Here is a 20,363-nt window from a genome sequence, read left to right as displayed (position 1 = left end):
CTCTTCCCACCGGCAGAAGTTCACTCTTATTCAAATTGATGCTCAGACCAGAAATGGATTCAAACCACATTAATAGTCAGCTTAGAAAAGTCATTTGCTCTTGGGAATCCTCACAAAAAATCAACGTGTTATCAACAAACAGCAGATGAGACACTTGGATCCCATTGCCACCCCTTCTCCTTATCCTACAACCGGTAAGGAAACACCCCCCCCCCCCCAACTGCTCTGTTAATAAGGCAACTTAAGGCCACCATCCCTAAAACAAATAAGTAAGGGGAAAGGGGATCCCCTTGCCTTAACCCCCTAGTGCTCTGGAAAAAACCTGAAGGCGATCTGTTAATCAAAACTGAAAAAGAAGCAGTGGAGATGCACCACCTGATCCAGCCAGCCCATTTCTCCCCAAGACCCATTTTTTGCATCACTGTCAGTAGAAAATCCTAGTTAATATGATCGTAAGCCTTCTCTAAGTCCAATTTACACAACACACCAAATTCATCCCATTTCAGCAACGAGTCTATGGCCTCATTAGCAATTAACGTAGCATCAAGGATTTGCCTTCCTTCAACAAAAGCATTTTGGGTAGGAGACACCACCTTACTACCTTCTTTAACCTATTAGCTAGGACCTTGGCGAGAAGCTTGTACAGACCTCCCACCAAACTGATGGGTTTATAGTCGCATAAATCATCAGCCCCGCCTTTCTTAGGGATTAAAACCAGGAAAGCGACGTTCAGACTTCTAACAAATTTACCCCTCTAAAAAAAATCCTTGAAAAATTCCGTTAGCTCATCTTTGACAAAGTCCCAGAAAAACTGCCAGAAAGCAAGGGGAAAACCATCTGGACCAAGAGCTTTGTCCCCATTCAACTCTGAGAGGGCCAAAAACACCTCTTCCACATAAAACATCTCCTCCATCCCGGTTGCCTCCTCTTCCCCAATTTTGTCAAACTCCAGACTATTCATACTAGGGTGCCAGCCACTAGGATCCGATAATAGATTCTGATAGGCCCTCACCTCACCCCTTTGATATTCTTGATCTTCTGAAAGCCAGATTCCATTAACTTTAATCTTTTTCAAAAAATTCCTCCTTCTATTAGAATTTGCCATCTCATGAAAGAATCATGTATTCTCATCGCCTTCCTTCAACCATGTTTCTCTTGATTTTTGTCTCCATGAGATTTCCTCATAAAGCGCCCACTTCTTGAAGTCCTCCCTGGCCTCCTTTCTAGCCTCTAACTCCTGCTCATTTAAGACTCTTTGCCGCTCCTGATCATCCCAAAAAGACACTTTGTCCAGAGCCACCCTCATGTTCACCCCCACTTTACCAAAAACTTCCTTGTTCCAATTCTTCAACTTAATTTTTAGAGCCTTTAATTTCTCTGTCAGGATAAAACTATAAGACCCACTATAGTTGAAACCTTGCCACCAGCCCCTAAGCAACTCCTTAAAGCCCTCCTCCTTCAACCACATATTCTCAAAACGAAACGGAATTGGACATCTCCTCACACCACCCCCATCTAACAAAATTGGGAAGTGATCAGACACCGACCTTGGGAGAGTGCACTAAGACACCCCACTAAAATTATTCTCCCAATCCTCCGAAATCAGAGAACGATCCAGTCTTGACCTGGATTGACCATTCAACCCTCCACTCCACGTAAAAGGCCCCCCCTAAAGAGGCAAATCTCTTAAAGCCAACTCATCAATCACCTCCGAAAATCTTCTCATGGATCCAGACAATCTTCCTTCTCTACTACGTTCGCCAAGAAATCTAATCACGTTAAAGTCCCCACCAATACACCAAGGATCATACCACAACCCTCGAATGACACCTAACTCTTCCCAAAAAGGTTCTCTATAACTTTTCAATGTAGGTCCGTAGACCCCCATAAAGATCCACAAGAACCCATCCTCGCAGTTCTTAAAGCGACACGAAATTGAGAAGAGACCACTTCCATGCCTACTAACTCCAAAACTCTCTTTATCCCAAAAGACTACCACCCCACCAGCTGCCCCCCGTGCACTCACTGCTCCCCAACCTAAGAATCTTCCCACACCAAGACTATGAACAACCCCCTAGGACATATCTTGAATTTTAGTCTCCTACAAACACACCACATCCACTCTTTGCGACCTGATTAGGGCCTTAATTACTTTCCTTTTATTTCTATCATTGGCCCCTCTAACATTCCATGATAGAATCTTTAGCTTCATCTAATGGTCGAGAATCTGGCCCCACGTTCTCTAACCAAAGAATTCTCCTTTCTCACACCATTATAATTAATGGACCACTCTAATTTTTTCAATTCGCGGTCAAACTTAGTGGACCCTGACGATCCCTTCTTAAGATTTTGCTTTCTTCTTATCTTGGTCCTTAGGAGCAAATTCAAGATTTCACCTTCAAAACCTTCCGTAGAAAAACCCAGAAACTTACTAAACCTCGCCAGGCAGCTGTCGTCCCATCAACAACCTTTCCCTTCCATATCCTGTACCAACCCCTCAAACTCACCCCCCACAGCTTCTCTAACCACAAACTTCTCCCCTTAGAGACCAATTCCCCATTGGTACCATCAGCCAGGATGATTCTCAGCCGGATCTGCTCCTCTCCGTTAACCACAAAAGCCAAACCACCGAAAGACTCCTCATTCAACACAACCCCTTCCCGACCCCCCATAGGAAAAGAACGAGGATCGACGTACCTGGATGCCTCTTCGCATAGCGCTTCGTCAGTCAAAACCCCCATTTCCGTCGTCTAAGAGGTCATCAACGGCAACACCTCCCTCGACAACTCGGCGAGGGGGTCGTCATCTCCACTTGCGCCTCCACCAGCGCCTCCACCAACGCCTCTATCTTTGGAGAACGACTGCTCGCTTCGAGCCCTAGGAAGAGAGACTAGAGCCTCGTCCCCATAAAAAGCCCCTTCTCCCTTTGTGTCAGTTCCAGCAGACCCAAAGCCCACCCCTGACTCCCCCTCACTGCATCTTAAAAGGCCATTTAAGTGAATGGGCCTTGAAACACGACCCAAATCCACTTGGCTCACGTGACAAGGACCCTAGGCCTCCCCGATTAATAAAACATTAGGCCCACTACAAAGGCCTTCCAACCCAAAGCCCAAGGTGTCCAGACTGATGGACAAGGTCTCCCTACCCCCTCCACTAGGTTTACTGAACCACCTACCCTACCCCTCTCATCAATCTCTTCTCCAGAGACCTCAACAGAAAGGGTGGGTGGGTTACCTCCAGCAAGAGACACGTCCTGTACCTCCATTTGCGTCCTCAACTGCTCCCACCTTCTCCCTTTGACTCCCATAGCAAACAACACATTGAGCTCCGCTAATTTCTTCTCCTACCCTTAGGCCGCCCTTCCCGGAGAAGCTTCCCGCCGGCACCACCTGTGTGAACCAAGGTGGAGATTCCCACCACAGTTGGAGAGAATAGCATCCCAACCCCAAAACTATATGAGCAGAGTTAGGGACCTCCCTTTCCACACGCTTCACCAGAATCCGAGCCCACTACAACTCAATCAAAGATCTGGTGTCTTCATCCACTGCAACAAAACCTCCGCACCCATCTCCGATTCTTTTAAACACCTCAAAACTCCACAGATGGAGTGGGAACCCAACCACCCTTACCCAAGCCTCATCAACATTGGATTTCTTGCAAGAACACCCCACCTTTGGATTCCATTTATCCAAGATAATAAAATTTTCCTTTATGCTTCTTTTGCCTCTGGCCAAAACACACTCAGCCTCGTAAGGCAACTCAAAATCAAACAGGAGGAGTCCCCTACCTAACACAGCAACCTTCAGTTTCCCCTAAACCTCCCAATTCTGACGAGTCCAGCTCCTTACGTATTCCAACTCAGGTAATGGAGCTGAAATAATACCCCACCTCCCTACTAGATACTATCTCATCTGATCTAACCTTCCACACACCTCTCTTTCCCCTACCTCTAACCAAACTGACTCACCTACCCTTCCCGAAGTCGACTTAACAGCATCTGCAAATGACTTCGTCTCCACCCTCTTTTCTCTCCACAGAACCTTCGAAACTCCCTTCAACTTCAACGAAACCTCTGGCACATTGGTAACCTTTATACCTTCTGAAGGGACCACTCCAAGGCCTCTCAACCTTACGGCCAGAGAATTCCAACCACTAGCCTGTCCCTTCCCTTCAGGAAAAATAATACTGTATTTTTTAGCTTCAAGATCTCGAACAGAACATAGAATGAACCTTCCTGCCTTATTCAAACGACGCTCCATTCTAAACTTCCTGTTCCCCTCCATCCAGCCAATAACCCAACTTTGATCATCAACCTCTCTACAACAGACTTCAACACCTTTCAGTAAGCAACGTAGACTAGCATCCCCAAATCTAATCCAAGAGGAGATACCTCTACTTCTCTCCCAAATACAACCTTTCAGCTTTCCTCCCAAATCCTCAACTAGAATCTCGAAGGATTTGGACTCCACCACAAACTGACTTCTTCCACCCCTAACAGCTCTACATTCCCCCATTGACATCGTCTTTTAACCACCCAAGCATCTTTTGATACAACTAAAGCAAATAAAGAGGGGAAGGAAGCACACAATGGTTCATCACCACACTACTTATCTATCCAAAACTTCACCCTTCTCCCATTACCCATTACAAAAGAAAAATGACCCAACAAAGTTCTACATTCCTTCATAATAGATTTCCAAAGCCCAACTGCATACCCATCTCTAACTTCACTAGACCACCACCCACCCTCTTCCTCTCCATTTTTGCCCCTAATCAATCATGTCCAAAAGGCACCTATTTCAATGGCAAACCGCCAAATCTATTTGCACAAAAGCATCTTATTTAACAATGAAAGACGTAGAATCCCTAACCCACCCTTACTCTTGTCCAAACCACAATGAACCACTTCACAAGATGTATCTTCTTATTTTTGTAAACATTATATGCATCGTCGATTAGGCACCAGCCACTAGTCATGTCAAGATGAGTATTCAAAGAACAGAAAACTAAAACGTCCAATAATATATACAAAAGACCCAAAAACAAAACAAATATAACAAGACAAAACAAAAGAATTCTGTGCTTAACTGTATCCCACCCAATATTACATGAAAAATAAAAACTCAAACTCTAAGGCAACACAATGAACCAAACACAACAAAATAAATCAGTGAATATAAACAAGTTGAATACCTCTGCCTCAAGAGAAATAGGAACATAACGACGAAGTTGTTTCTGCAGAGTTAGACTGCGTTCCTCCATGTTCTCTTTGTACCTTAATACACAATCAGTATGTTATTGCCAGGAGAATAAAAAAGTCATACGGATAAGAGAGAATCTGCACATGTTTGATTGTCCTTTACTGGATCCAGTAAGATACTCATGGCCTCACAATAACATGGTCGAGGTTGTCACATTAAAGCAGGTAACAGGGTGTTTTTTTGTCCCCACAATAACCGAAAAAAGAGACGCTTCTTAGAAAGGCAACCAAGCGTGGCCTTATTCATCAAAATAATTTCTTTCCAAGGTCAAATTAATTCAAAAAAAGAAGAAATTAAATATCAAAGATAGGCTCTTCAAAAGATAGCATCAAAATTCTTTTCAGTTTTTCATTCAGATTCCAGGGAATGAATCAGTTTCACATTGAGACCAAAAAAACAAGGAATAATTTACCATGGCAGATCCAATTTATACCTTTGTGCAATTATATCAAAGAGCTGACCATATTTCCCATTTACATCATAGGGAACATACTCTGGATCTTCTTTAGCAAGTAACCTCTTATATTCCTCACAAGAAATGTATTTAACAGCAGAAACTTCTGATTCCTACCAAAAAATTAAAAGGAAACCACAATCTTCAGATTCTTGAAAAAAAGTCTAATAGTGTAAACCATGCAGTTGTAATATGTCATATGTTAACTAAAAGGATAAAGAAGCTTGAGAAATTACACACTGGTCAAAGCACCTGAGATTTTCCACATATGATGCTGAAGCATGAGAACATATAAATCTTAGAATAATGATGTTTGTGCCTTACTATCAGTTGGCCAAGGTCTACAGAAGTGAACAACTACCAAAGTAGATTCCATAGAGGGGTCCTTTCTCTCTTTCTCTCTCTCTCTCTCTAGTTGTTTGATAAGAAACTATACTTGTATGCCAAGTAGTTCTAATACTTAAATTATTAAAATAATCATATATGAATTATAAAATTCCAATGCAAAGAGAAAGCCCAATCAACCCATTTTTTTCCCTTTCTTGCCATTTGCCAATGTGCTTTAGCAATATGGCTAGCAAAGAATCATAAGAAACCAGTAGGCTTCTCATCAAAAAAGAAACCAGTAGGTTGCCAAAATATGGTTAGAAATTTTAATGATCAAGATCAATTGATGTAGCCAAGGTATGCAAGGGTGACAAAAATCAAAATGCCTCTAGCCAAAGGGTGGATAAAGGCCTAGGATTAGACCAGGCTGAAACAGAATCACCAAATGTCGCTAACTGTGAATCACTACATGAGAGAACCAAAACAATAGATTTGGGATGAAGTTTTTACTTCAGTCTAAAGTTATAAAGCTGGTCCATTGAGTTTCCCGTGACACATCCTTTCCATCTCCATTCTCTTCAACATACCGTAGAAAAGTACAAACTACTCCTGACAAGTGGCCATCGATTTTTTTTCCCCCTTTTTAGGGGATAATGAGTAAGAAGTGGAGACCTTAAAAACCAAACAAAAGTGACAAGAAAAGAAAAATAGGTAGAGAGGTCTTAGCCACAGCCCAAACCCAATATGAATAAGGAACCCATGAAAAGAGCATCCCACTTTACCAGAAACATCTAGAATTGTGTAGAGCTAATTATCGAATTTTTATGAGTTTCTCTCCTTATGTCAACCAAGAGATAACAACAAGAAAATCTCCCTCTAATTTAGGCTTGATAGACACAAAGCTTTAGCCTGCAACGAGATTGTCAATAATGCTAGTATCTCTACCTTAATTGATGAACCCACTTCATCAAAATTTAGGGTAAGCTTTTAAATTGTACCTAAATGATGTTTGATCTTGCCACCTATGGGTAGTTGTCCCAGATTTCCCAAAGAACATCCATTGAAGTTTAACTTAATCAAATCCATTTGAGGAGTTCACCACTTAGGCATAGTCTAACTCTTCCCATGTGATCTCTTCGCATGGTAAATATTTTTCCAATCTAGAAACAAAACTACAAAGGAATACCTGTAAAAGGATCAGTAACCAATGCCTAAATGGAGGAGAAAAAGTAAAGGTGATCTAAATAGCCTACATGAATCTCTTTTTGTCCTCAAAGACCTTAGCATTTCAATCTAACCATATAAACCTTAAGTTAGCCACCTGAACAAGAAATCTTTGTTTAAGCTGATGGCCAAAGACTTGAAACGATACTACCAACTTATTTGTTATGGCCCTCTAAGAGACGCCTGATTAACCTTAACAAGACAAAACATACTATGCCAAAGTCCCAATGCTACAAAGCAATGAAAAAAGAGATGATCAACTGATTTAGTACTCCCTAAGCAAATGATGCACCAGTTCTAGATGAGAGCTTTGTAAGGCCTCCTCATCTGAAGCATATCATTGGTATTAATCCTCTCATTAGCCACAAGTCCTACAAAAATCTTAACTGAGAAAGAGTGCTAAAAGTGAACTCACTGAGAAAAATTTTGATGGTGTAAATAACCAAGTCATTCCCACTAAGAAAGGTACATGTGTAATAAGGAGGAAAGAAGAATTGTTAGCTCTTTAATTTATGGACCAGAAATTGAAATTCCAAGATACAGAGGTAGTGGAAGGAACTAGAACAAAAGAAACATGAAAGTCTCTAGTCCTCAAAATCCTGAAAAGAATAAGAAATTGAAGCTTAAAGGTCAATTATCCAACCATAGATCCTGCTAAAAACGAATTTTTGCACTATCTCCCATGGAGATACAAGTACAATTCGAAAAATCAATGAAAACTTGAGAGCAATAGCTTTCCAAGGGCATTGGTTCGACCACCTAACTACAATGTTGACATTTTATTACAATGTAACCCATAAATGCTTACGATGATCCTATGCCATAAAGCATTGCTCTCCCTATAAAATCTTCACAATCACTTACCTAGGACTTTATTCTTCAAGGAGATCCTACTTAGCCCTAAGCCTTCATCTCTTTTTCACTTGCACAAATGCTCCCAATTGATAAGGTGGTCTCTCTTCTCCTCCACAAATCCTAACCAAAGAAAATCCTGCTATACTCTCTCAATCCTAGTAGCTACTTTTACTACTATGTAAAACAAAAAGTAAATAGGTCAGGATAAGAGATAAACAAGACTGTACCAGGGTTATTTTGCCACATAGGAAGCAAAAAGCTTTTTTCCAACCATCTAGACCATAGGATATCCTAGCTAAGAGAAGCCAATCAAAGAGCATATTCTATTCTAGCATTCTCTCCACCCAAAATGCACCACAACATAGAAATAATTTGATTTTTGTGGATAAGAAACCCAAAAAAAAAACAAAAAAAATAATGATGAAAAAAAGAATCATTAAGAAGAATATAGTTAAGGATGAGAGATCTATCAAAAATATAGTTAAGGATGAGAGATATTCATTAAGGAAACAAGAAAAACCTAATCAAACCACGAGAGGAAAACCCAAACAAAAGTAAATAAAAACGAGAACCCTATACACCCAATATCCCAATCACAAGGAAGCAATAACCTAAAAAGATCACAAAACTATACTTCTATGACCCTTCCCAAAATCACGAAAACCAAAGACTAGGACAGTGATGCCATAGTGAACACCTAAGTCAACCTACCTATAGGGAAGGGCCAATGCTACAAAGAGAATAAATGGGTGATGCAGAATTAGTAACCTACTACTCTTGAACAAGACAAAATTATCTGACATTAAAGGATTCTTGGACCTACCAATGTGAAGCATAATGTTGAGACTTTATTATGAGTTGTTTGATACAAGGCCCAACTCTTACAAGCATGTTTGCCTTCCAAAATCTCCTGGCAGGTATAGAAATGTACCTTCACATCTTAGACTTGAAGCCTATCATTACATATTCCACCTCGAACACTAAATGGCTCCCATCTAAATAATATTTTCTAACTAAACAAAAGATATTTCCACCAATACATACATACAAAAGAGTCATGTAGTGCCACATGACACTCCATTTGGGAATACTTAAGCTGTGAAATCATTGCCCTCATCATGAAAAGAAATGTCCACAAAGTCCATTGACAACCATGCTGAATTGAAAATCATCTAGCTTCCGTTGGGCTTTGACTTTTTGCTTGGTTATTGTTGGCAAAAACATATAGCAAATATTGGTGCTTCAGTTTTGGCAAGTTTTTAATCAACTGTTTCACTAAAAAGACACAGGAAACTTTACCAAATGTCTCCAATATTAAATAAAGCTCTACCAATAAGTGTTCTCTTACTCCCGCAAAAGCTTCTTTAATGTAGCTTAGAACAAGGATCGCATCTTGTCAGCATGTAGCACATAAACAAGGACCAATTTCAGAATAATATTACCAAATGAATAAGAAGTTCTCTAGTAAAAAACATTAATCTCCTCACCTGTAGAGTAAAGGCTTCCAGAGGTATAGGAGCAAGAGTTGTTACCAAATACACATCATTGAATTCATTATTAATGAATTTTCCATCATTTATGACACTGCACTCAAAATGCAAAGCCAAGGGCAGTTAGTCAAACAGCAGCAATTTCATGCCTGTATGGAACAAAGGATGAAAAAACAAGCAAAATATTTTAATAATTCATAAAGAATAAATAAAATATACTCTACTTACAAATCTGAGTTTATGGCACAACCATTGAAGTTTTTGAAATTAAGTTCTATGAGAGGCAGTAGTTTTGAAGGTTGACCCAACCTGACATTGTTTGGACAACACCAACTCCTCTTCCTCCTTAGGGTTCATTAAACTAAATTTCAACCATTGTTCTTTGGTCCATCTAGGGAAAATGGGATTAAGGAGAAAACACAATCCCTCCCCCTTAGGGTACATTAAACAAAATTTAAACAATTGTTCATTGAGCAACCAAGGGCAAGTGGGGTTGGTGGAATTTTCAAAGATCATTTAGGCAGGATGGTTAGACATTTTTCAGACCAGCTGCACTCGGCTTGGCCATTAACCCAGGGACTCTTGTTTCATTGGAGGATTGTTTAAGGCTTCTTTATGTGGTATCAGCAACTTTCAGGTGGAGGGGATTCAACTATTGTTCTTCCATGTGATTTCATGGATGTCTCAAGGAAAGAAGAGCATTGCAAATAGGATTGTTGGATTCAGAAAATCATTGACCTGTAAAGAGCTCCAGGTCCTTCTTTGCTTGGAAACCTAGATTGGCAAACCAGGTAAAAGATAGCTTGACCAAGTGAGGAGCCTGGATTTAGTTTGGGTCCTCAGTTGGGGAATTATGGCAGGTGTCTTCTAGCATCACACTATACTAGGCCCATTTTATATTCAGATTCTTTCTTTTCTTCTTTCCCTTTTTTTATTTTATTTGGATAGGCTATTTAGATTCTCTTTCTTTATATGTTTGGTTAAAGGATAATTCAAGCCTTGTCCAACAGTTTCACATTGGCTGATTACTTCCCTGCCACTTTCTTCCACCCAAAGCTATATTTCCCATAAGTTCAAGTCAAATTAGGAAACAAAAATTTAAAAGAATGAATACATCTTCAACCTAAGCAAAGGATGGATATCAGAAGTCAAAGCTACAGACCAGAATCTCAAGGATGGATATTAGAAGTCATAATTGTGTAGCAGGATCTCCCTCATGACCAAGTCGATATCAATAGGAATTCCTTCTTCCCCTACTAAGTCAATGCTAGGGGATGTATTTTATACAGAAGGAGGATACACACGCAAACCAATCACAGGTGGAAACATATCAGGTCCATTGTAGGCCATTCCAATTTCCTTAAAAGAAAAACACATTACTGCCCACTGCTTGTACTCATTTTCTTCTTCCTGCCATCTTTCACAGTTTCTATGGCTTTCCACTTGCAAACAGCTATGCACTCAATGATCTAGTCTTAAATCTTCAGCATGAATAATAAAACCATGTAACAACTTGTTTATTGCACTACCAGTTATCAGGGCCAGTCCAGGCTATCTTGAACACTTTGTTTTTATCCAAAATATCCTTAGTCTTGAGAATCATCCACCTTTTAACATCCTCATTATAAATTTGATTGATATTTTATACATTTTTATTGTCGTTGTTCCTTCCATCAAATATGTCTACTCCAAATGTTCTATTAAAGTATTCACATCTCTACCTATTAGGGTTGTAGCCCAAATTGTTAGTCCACCATTATCTAATAGCTTAAGTTTTTGGGTGTATTAAAGCCTTATTTTACAGAAATTCATGAATTCAAACCTCATTTCTTGTTTATTTCCCCCATTTTATTGAGCCTACATGTAAGCTCAAAGAAAGGTACCCTGAAGTGAGGTGTTAGGACCATAGCCCATGTCAATATATATCGATGGCTATAAACAACTTAAGCTTTTGGGTTAAATTTGTAGCTTAGCAGAACCTTAATATGAATTATATATTTAAACTGGATGCAAACTTCTGAAACTATTGAACTAGATATGATGCATGCAAACAAGCACATGAAAGCCTACTTCTTTTTAACCATTTTCAATGTTCTTCATAAAAACAACTCATTAACTTTTCTGCAAAGCATACACGCTTCACCTCAAAATTTAATAAACATTCCAGGATGCTAGCTCACTAGATGTGGTTAAAAATAACTTCAGACAAAACCTAGCAGAATGACTACCAACACATCTTAGTGATTTATTTTCCAAAAACATTCAACAATGAAAAATGCAAAACATAATGGAGAACTGTGAAATGCCATCACAGAAGAAGGGGCTTGATCTACCAACCATTCTTGAAGGAAAACGAATAAAAATTCAAAGGCATCTTTTGGAAGGATTACACCAAGCTCTTCATGAAGCTCCCTCCTGAAAGCATAAAAACCTAAGTATCAATAACAAGTAGGACAGCATAACCAGAGCCACTAGAACTCGTTCTGTCAAAATAGATCTTTCAAGGGATGGAAAATTATACAAACCCATCTGTTGATATCTGAAAATACAGTAAAAACATAAAATTCTATTCAGGAAATCTATATTTATTTAGCTGCCAGGAATTTTCACATAATATAAGGATTTTTTATCAAAAAAAAAAAATGAAAATCCAATCAACAGATATTAATTTTAATTACTAGAGGAAGATAGAAAAGAAAAACAGTTGAAGAATAGGGTTTCACAGGAAATAATATTCTTTCATTGAGATTATTCTTTTATAGAGTTTACCGCATATACAAATCCTTCAAATTAGGAAACTAAATCACTGATTAAAAGGAAATAATAACTCTTAACAATTACTTTCCTAAAAATACAAAGATTGACAACTAATAAATAATTTACAGCTTTACAAAGTTATTTCTTTCCATATCAGTTTCGGTTTTCCAACACTCCCCCTCAAGCTAGCTTAAAGATATCTTCCATAGCCAGCTTGCCAACTAGAAAATCGAATTGCCTCTTGTGTAGTCCTTTGGTGAAGACATCAGCCACTTGTTCCTTGGTAGGGATATAGGTCATACAGACCAATCCGTTGTCTATCTTCTCTTTAATGAAATGCTTGTCCACTTCCACATGTTTGGTGCGGTCATGGAGAACCGGATTGTGAGCTAGTGAAATTGCTGCCTTGTTGTCACAATACAACTTCATAGGAGATGAACTTGTCATCTTTAACTCTTCCAGTAATCTTCTTATCCATATAATCTCACAAATACCATGAGCTACAGCTCTAAACTCAGCCTCAGCACTACTTCTAGCAACCATGTTCTGTTTTTTTACTTCACCACGTAACCAAGTTGCCACCTACAAATGAACAATACCCAGAGGTGGACCTTCGATCCACTATGCTTCCAGCCCAGTCTGCATCAGTGTAGGTTTCAATTTGTAGGTGTCCTTGTGACTTGCACAGAAGACCTCTACCTGGTGTCCCCTTTAGATACCTTAGAATCCTGTAAACAACTTCAAAATGCTCTGGTCCAAGCGCATGCATAAACTGACTAACCATACCCACTGAGAATGCTATGTCAGGACGTGTATGGGATAGGTAAATCAATCTCCCAACAAGTTTCTGATAACAATCCCGGTCCTTCACATTCTTGGCTTTTGTAGGTTGTAGTTTTACATTCCGCTCTATAGGTGTTTCAGCAGGCTTACATCCTAACATACCTGTCTCATCAAGAAGATCAAGAACATACTTCCGTTGATTTACAAAGATACCTTCTTTGGACCTAGCAAACTCCATCCCAAGAAAGTATTTTAATGCCCCCAAGTCCTTAATCTCAAATTCCTCAGCAAATTTCCCTTTCAGCTTCTCTAGTTCATTGCAATCATCCTCAATTAACACAATATCGTCAACATAGACAATTAAGATGGTTACTTTACCTTCATTTGAATGTTTGTAGAACATCCTGTGATCAGCTTGACTTTGAGTATATCCATAATGCTTTATTACTTTGCCAAAGCGCTCAAACCAAGCTCTAGGCGACTGCTTAAGTCCGTATAAGGACTTTTTCAATTTGCACACTTTCCCAACTCCAAAACTTTCTTCAAAACCTGGTGGAGGACTCATGAACACTTCCTCCTCTAGGTCTCCATTAAGAGAGGCATTTTTAACATCCAATTGGTGTAAGGGCCAATTGGAATTTACTGCAAGGGACAACAAAACTCTAATCGAGTTTATTTTAGCTACGGGGGAGAAAGTCTCTTGGTAGTCTATCCCATAGGTTTGAGTAAAACCCTTTGCCACAAGTCTGGCTTTGTATCTCTCAACACTTCCATCTGCTTTACTCTTTATTGTAAACACCCATTTGCACCCTACAACTTTTTTTTCCCTTGGTAAATCTACAACCTCCCAAGTGCCATTCTTTTTTAAGGCATTCATTTCCTCAAACACTGCCAATTTCCAACTCAGTTCATCTAGTGCTTCTTGAATATTTCTAGGTACCACAAGTTTTGAAATATTTGTAGTGAATGCTTTATAGTTGTCAGAAAGGTCAGTATAGGAGATATATTTAGCAATGGGATGTTTAGTGCAGGCTCGGGTTCCCTTTCTAAGAGCAATAGGGAGATCAAGGTCAAGGTCCTGTGCAGGAACAATTGGGGCTAATCCTAAACCGGGTTCGAGTGCAAATATTTCTGGACTTGGACCAAAGTGTGATGGTAAAGTTAGATCAGTAACAGAAGAAGAAGTAGCATGTATATGAGTAGGAATAGAAGGAGGGTTACCTGAGACATTTAGAGAGCCATTGCCCAGGGCTTTCGGTTGACAATGTGCTGGGATGATCAGCTGGTCTTTACTTCTTCCAGGGACTTTTTTCCTTGAATAAACCACAGGCTCAAGATTGTTTCTATTTTTTTTCATTCATAGTATTTCTTCTTCTGACTAAAAACATTTTATAAGGGGATTAAAACATTTGTAACCCTTTTTATTAGGAGTATATCCTACAAAAACACATTTTTCTGCTCTTGGGTCTAACTTAGATCTTGCCCTTTTTGGAATGTGTACATATGCAGTGCAACCAAATATTTTCAAGGGTAATTCAGAATTAATTCGAAATTCTGTAAATACCTTTTTCAAGCACTCCAAAGGAGTGGTATACTGCAAAATTTTTGTCGGTATCCTGTTGATTAGATATGAAGCAGTTAGTATGGCATCCCCCCATAAGTATTTTGGAATATTCATATAAAACATCATAGCCCGTGCTACTTCTAACAAGTGTTTATTTTTACGTTCAGCTATTCTATTCTGTTCAGGAGTATCAGAACACGAGGATTGATGTAAAATTCTTTTCTCGTTTGAACAGGTTTCCAAAACTTATTAAAGTACTCGGTCCCATTATCAGATCTCAAAATACTGATTTTTGTTTGAAATTGTGGCTACTTTTTAAGGTCCCCAAACATCACTGTGAAAAAGATAAAATGGTTTTGATGTATAGTAGGGTTTTGGAATGTAAGTTTTTCGTTAGCTCTTTGCCAATAAACAACTTTCACATTGAAATGATAAAGGATCAACCTTTTGAAATAACACTGGAAATAAATGTTTTAAATAAGAGAAACTAGGATGGCCTAATCTGCAATGCCAAACCATTATTTGATCACGAACAGAAAGAGAACTAATACTACTTAGTCCTTGAGCAATTTTATTACTAGGTAAATTATCCTCGAAATAATAGATACCATTGATCATCCTAGCACTGCCAATCGTCTTCCCCGAGCTCTGGTCCTAAAAAATACAATGGGATTCATAGAAGATAACACAACAATTAGAATCTCTAGATAATTTGCTAATAGACAAGAGATTACAAGTAAGTTTAGGAACATGGAGAGCAGATTTAAGATCTATTCCCTCAAAGATTTTTATTAGACCTTTTCCTGCAATAGGTGAGAAATTACCATCAACTATCTGAACCTTTTTATTTCCAGGACACAGTGAATAGGATTCAAACATGTTTGAGGAATTGGTCATGTGGTCGGATGCTCCAGAATCGATTATCCATGGAGTAGATTTAAAACAACAAGATAGAGCATATAATTCATTACCTGTGTGTGCTAAAGAAACACTAGAAGTACCGAATGTCAAGTTGGATTTCAGCAGTGCAAGAAGATGCTCCCCTTGTCGTATCTCACCCATATTTGAGGGTCAATTCAAAGATCTGTGATTGATTCCCTAAATCAGAATACATCTGATTTACATTCTCCCAAAGCTCTTGTGTTGTTGGATAGCACATGTAATTAGAGCTAATGTCTTCTTCCATAGAATTCACAAGCCATGTCATCACCATGGAATTCTCAGCATCCCATATAGCATAGTTCGGATCATCCACTGCAGGGGCCTTCTTTTCACCTGTCAAGTAGCCCATCTTTCCACGTCCTCTAATGTACATCCGAACTGATTGAGACCATCTCAAAAAGTTGTCACCATTCAAGCGAATCGTGGTTATTTGGACAGAGTGAGATTCCGAGGTGGTAGGACTGATTTTTGAAGAAACAGTGATGATGGGATTGTTCAGAGAAGGTTGAGGAACAGTAGTGGACTCATTTGAAATATCCGACATGGTTTCAGAGAACAAGGATTGAAAGAGAGGAAGAAGGAGGATTTCGGCAAGCAAATTGCTAGCTCTGATACCAAGTTGAAGGGGTTTCACGGGAAATAATATTCTTTCATTGAGATTATTCTGTTATAGAGTTTACAGCATATACAAATCCTTCAAATTAGGAAACTAAATCACTTATTAAAAGGAAAGAATAACTCCTAACAAGTACTTTCCTAAAAATACAAAGATTGACAATTAATAAATAATTTACAGCTTTATAAAGTTATTTCTTTTCATATCAGTTTCAGTTTTCCAACAAAAACAAACACAGATTCCTTGATTATTTTCTTTGAGAAAAATGTTAATGCATACAGGACAGATCAAATTGGCTTCATGGTTGTCATTATCTCATTGTTGGTAGCTAGACAATCATAATGGATATTTTAGCAAGTATGAACACTGTAACCAAGTTGCAGAGCTGGAAATGTCAAGATTGAAGGGTTTAGGATGTTAACTTTGCGACAATTGTGAGACACCCATCTCAACCCATTCAGTCAACTAGTTCATAATTTTATTTTATTTTTTTATTAGAAACAAACAAATATATTAATTAAGAAAAAATAAAACATGAGAAGGATGAAAAATCCCCCCCATGATATACAAACCTAACCAAAAATATCTAAAGAAACCTCCACTATGCAAGGAGGGCTATACAATAGGAACAGGAAAGCCTATACAAGTGTAACAACTTCTAACCCTGTAGGCCCAACCTTAGGGTGTACATATCAAAAGTCAACTAGTTCATATTACTTTTACTGAAGTTAATATTATAATGATGTCCAGTATATAATTAACAATATTACTATTTCAAAGATGTTAAGAAATGTTATATGGAATTTTAAATTTTAAAAAATAAAATAAAATTATAAAATTATAATAAAAATAAAAATAAAAAAACAAGATAAAGAGGTTGCAACCAAGTTGAATTCACTAGGAATCATAGCAATACCCATTTGATCTTGCCAAGGTGTTACCAAACTAACTACCATGCCCTCAACATAGCCTAATGCAGACAGAAGGTATCCTGATTAGGCGTGGCATGATCTAGATGACAGTTACACTAAACTGGGAAGTATTTGGACATATGGGGAAAATGGTTTTCTCCTCCCTATGGATATAGCCTTGAGAAACGAAGTGTGGAAGCTCCATCAAGAGCAAGCAAATCCCAAGATAGCTAGAATCAAACAAAGTTCATACATGAATGGATTTGTTATTTGTCACCTTGCAGTTATAAGGGATGAATCACCGGCAGATATATGGCCAGCGCTGGAGATATCCCACAACCCGGGCCATGAATCCTTGCAGTCAGCACGTCGTTGAAGAAGCAGTTCTTGTGTACTCTCAGAAAAAATCCACACATGAACAGCAGCATGGTAATCACCGTCTCTATGAACATCTCCCCTATATGTATAGCAAACTAATTTATTCAAAAAGAACATCTAAATTTATGCAAAAGAAGTAAGCAAAATTTTATGTTTACAAAAATGTAGCCATATGGGTCATCACTAAAATTAATTATCACAACAAATAAATGAGAGAAATCTAGCAATTTCTCATCTAGTGGCATGATAATAGCAACTTTGAGGAACATGAACAGTTCTGCCCATGGAAACAATTGAAACCAGACAAAATATTTTATAAGTGGGAAACTATTCAACAAATTTTCCATTCTTGGAACTGTTGCTCAACATAAAGAAGCAGTAGGTAATCAATAGATCAACAATAGCTTTCATGCAACACTGTCATAAACCATTAGTAAAGTGATAAAATCAACAAAAAAATGGTTGGATAACCAAAATTAAATAAGAGAAAAATGCTTATCACTGTTATACATTAAACAGATAATTTAAGACCTCAGTGCAGAAAGTTCTTCAGGCAATAAAATTTACTTAGATTTGCAGCTCAAACAGTAATGCCCAGGTTGGCTCATTCAGCCCATGAACATTAATAGGAAAGTACTAGATAATGTTTAAAATAAATACTAAAAACTTCAAACAGTAAAAAAAAAGGGGGTCTGCTTCTATTCAAATACTGAAGAACAAGAGTAATGTAACTTGGTTTTTCGATTTAGTTTTCATAAAAAATGAGAGTTTCAAATTTGAAATTAATTTACTCTGTTTGGTTGCGGAGTAAATTATAGGATAAAGAAAAAGGAAACCAATTTTGTTTGAGTTTGGTGTCTTTTCCCCATCAGGAACTGAGAAAGAAATTTTCCATTCAATCAATCAGTCATGATACAAAAGTTTAGCTTGTTCAATTTAGTTTTGCCCTTTTTCCAAACTAAAACAACACAAAATATAAGATTCAAAATTTTAACTTTCTTTTCATTCACTTTCTCAACAAGAGGAGCTCAGAGGACCAAATGAAATGTTAAAAGCAAAGAATTGCGCACGGATAAGATTAAAAACTATTCTATGAGAAACTCCATATACTCCACTAGGTTGTGGAGAAAATTTAAGAAAATGGGAATAGAACAAAAAATTTAGACACTATATTTTCCAAAGAAAAGCTAAAACCCCCACACAGCTAACCCCATGTTGGCCACCCATTTAGTAAAATTTAGTTGACCCTTATTGGGGACCAACAAATAAGAAGACAACCCATAAAATATCCCAAATTTTATTTTCTTCATTTTTCTTGGCAACCAAACGAAGCCCAAAACACTAAACTGAATGTTACAAATTAGAAAATACACATTAATAAGATTATCCCTTTGGTTGCCAAGAAAATTTATTTAAAGGGAAAAAATAAAACAAAATCTTCAACACTAGACCCTCCCAAAAAAGCTAAAAGCTCCATTCAATTGATCACAACACTGAAATTAAATTGGTAAAAGAAAAAATAAAAACTCCTTTCAACTGAACCAACCATACCACCCAATTACTAAAATTGAGTTGACTACTTGATTGGTGGGCAGAGCATAAGAAAACAACTCACGAAATATTCAAAATTTTCATCTATATTCCTTCATTTTTTGCATTTTCCGCATATATTAGCAAGAAAAATTAGGAAAATCCACTCAATTATCCTAACAGAACAGCCCAATTAGATTAAAAAAATAAGCTAACTACTTTATTGGTGGGGAGGCCAAAGCATAAGGGAAAAAACCCAAAAGTATCTAAAATTTTCATTTATTTTCCTTTTTTTTTTTCCATTTTCCTGTAAACAAAAAAAGGCCAGTAGATCAAACGAAACTTGAAAGTAAAATAAATAAATAAAATTTAAGCATTCATAAGATTCCCTGCTTGGTTGCAAGAAAATTTTGGAAACTCCACTTCACTGATCCTATTGGTAAAATTGAGTTGACTACTTAAAGGGTGGCACAGCCCACAAAATCCCAGCATTCATTCATTTGTCTTCATCTCTCCATTCTTGACAATCAAACGAAGACCAAACGGAATGTTAAAAAAACAAAACAAGTAAGAATTAACAACGTCCCCGTTTGGTTGCCAATAAAATTTAGGAAACTCCACCCAACTGATCCTAACACAACAACCCAATTAGCAAAATTGAGTTAACTCCTTCATTGGTGGGAGACCAAGAGCATAAGAAAACAACCCACAAAGAATCCAAACATTTCCTCTTCGATTTTTTTTTTCCCTGAGTTTTCTAGGAAAACAAACAGGAAGGCGTAGAAGCAAAGAAGAAGGGGAGTTGCCTGGGCTTGGAAAGGCCAGTCCTTTGACCAGTTTTGGTGAGAACGTCAAAGTGCTCCTCATGAAGCAGAGGCTCCGCCATTGATGCCATCCACACTCAATCGCCGAATAATCAAGCACTCTTTGTTGGTTTTATACTGGTTTATGTTTGTGAGTTCCCGGCAACCGATGCTTGGGAATTTCTTCACGACTTCAACCCCACGCTTGAATCCAATACTGCAACTTTTTGGAAAATGAGAATTGACCTGTTTGGGCACCGGTTTTAAAAACAGTATGAAAAACCTGAAGTGTTTTAATGTTTTACGGAGCAAATGTTTCTTGGGAATACTTTAACACTAGGTGCAACTTGGATGGGTCGGCCCGACCCAACCCATACCCAACTAGATTTTCTCAACCCAAACTTCATTTGGGTTGGGGTCAAGTCAATTTTCGAACAACTTGAGCCTAATACGAACCGATTTAATATT

At 38.1% G+C, this 20,363-nt stretch overlaps 1 protein-coding gene across 1 annotated transcript; it reads right to left on the bottom strand.

Moving 5' to 3' along the window:
- Positions 1 to 5,091: 5,091 nt before the first annotated feature.
- On the bottom strand, positions 5,092 to 20,182 carry LOC117922135 (nudix hydrolase 3-like). The gene is made up of 6 exons (XM_034840165.1): positions 19,899 to 20,182; positions 17,462 to 17,641; positions 11,949 to 12,026; positions 9,609 to 9,705; positions 5,695 to 5,828; positions 5,092 to 5,275 (listed from the first exon to the last, which is right to left on the bottom strand). Exons 1-6 carry the CDS (start codon positions 19,985 to 19,987, stop codon positions 5,131 to 5,133), a joined length of 723 nt encoding a protein of 240 aa, XP_034696056.1. The 5' UTR covers positions 19,988 to 20,182; the 3' UTR covers positions 5,092 to 5,130.
- Positions 20,183 to 20,363: the final 181 nt, after the last annotated feature.

The sequence above is a fragment of the Vitis riparia genome, chromosome 9, assembly GCF_004353265.1.
Source record: "Vitis riparia cultivar Riparia Gloire de Montpellier isolate 1030 chromosome 9, EGFV_Vit.rip_1.0, whole genome shotgun sequence".
Classification (NCBI taxonomy): domain Eukaryota; kingdom Viridiplantae; phylum Streptophyta; class Magnoliopsida; order Vitales; family Vitaceae; genus Vitis; species Vitis riparia.
The sequence above is the reverse complement of the archived record's forward strand: the minus strand, read 5'-3'. Positions and strand labels throughout refer to the sequence as shown.

What these genes read in the sequence shown, in the direction of transcription:
- LOC117922135 (XM_034840165.1), bottom strand. Translation starts at nt 19,987, where the DNA reads ATGGCATCAATGGCGGAGCCTCTGCTTCATGAGGAGCACTTTGACGTT. An exon ending in TGGAAGCCTTTACTCTACAG is followed by an intron (nt 5,829 to 9,608) that starts GTGAGGAGATTA and finishes ATTTTTTGGTAG; the next exon opens with GAATCAGAAGTTTCTGCTGT. An exon ending in TTTGATATAATTGCACAAAG is followed by an intron (nt 5,276 to 5,694) that starts GTATAAATTGGA and finishes TTGTGTATTAAG; the next exon opens with GTACAAAGAGAACATGGAGG.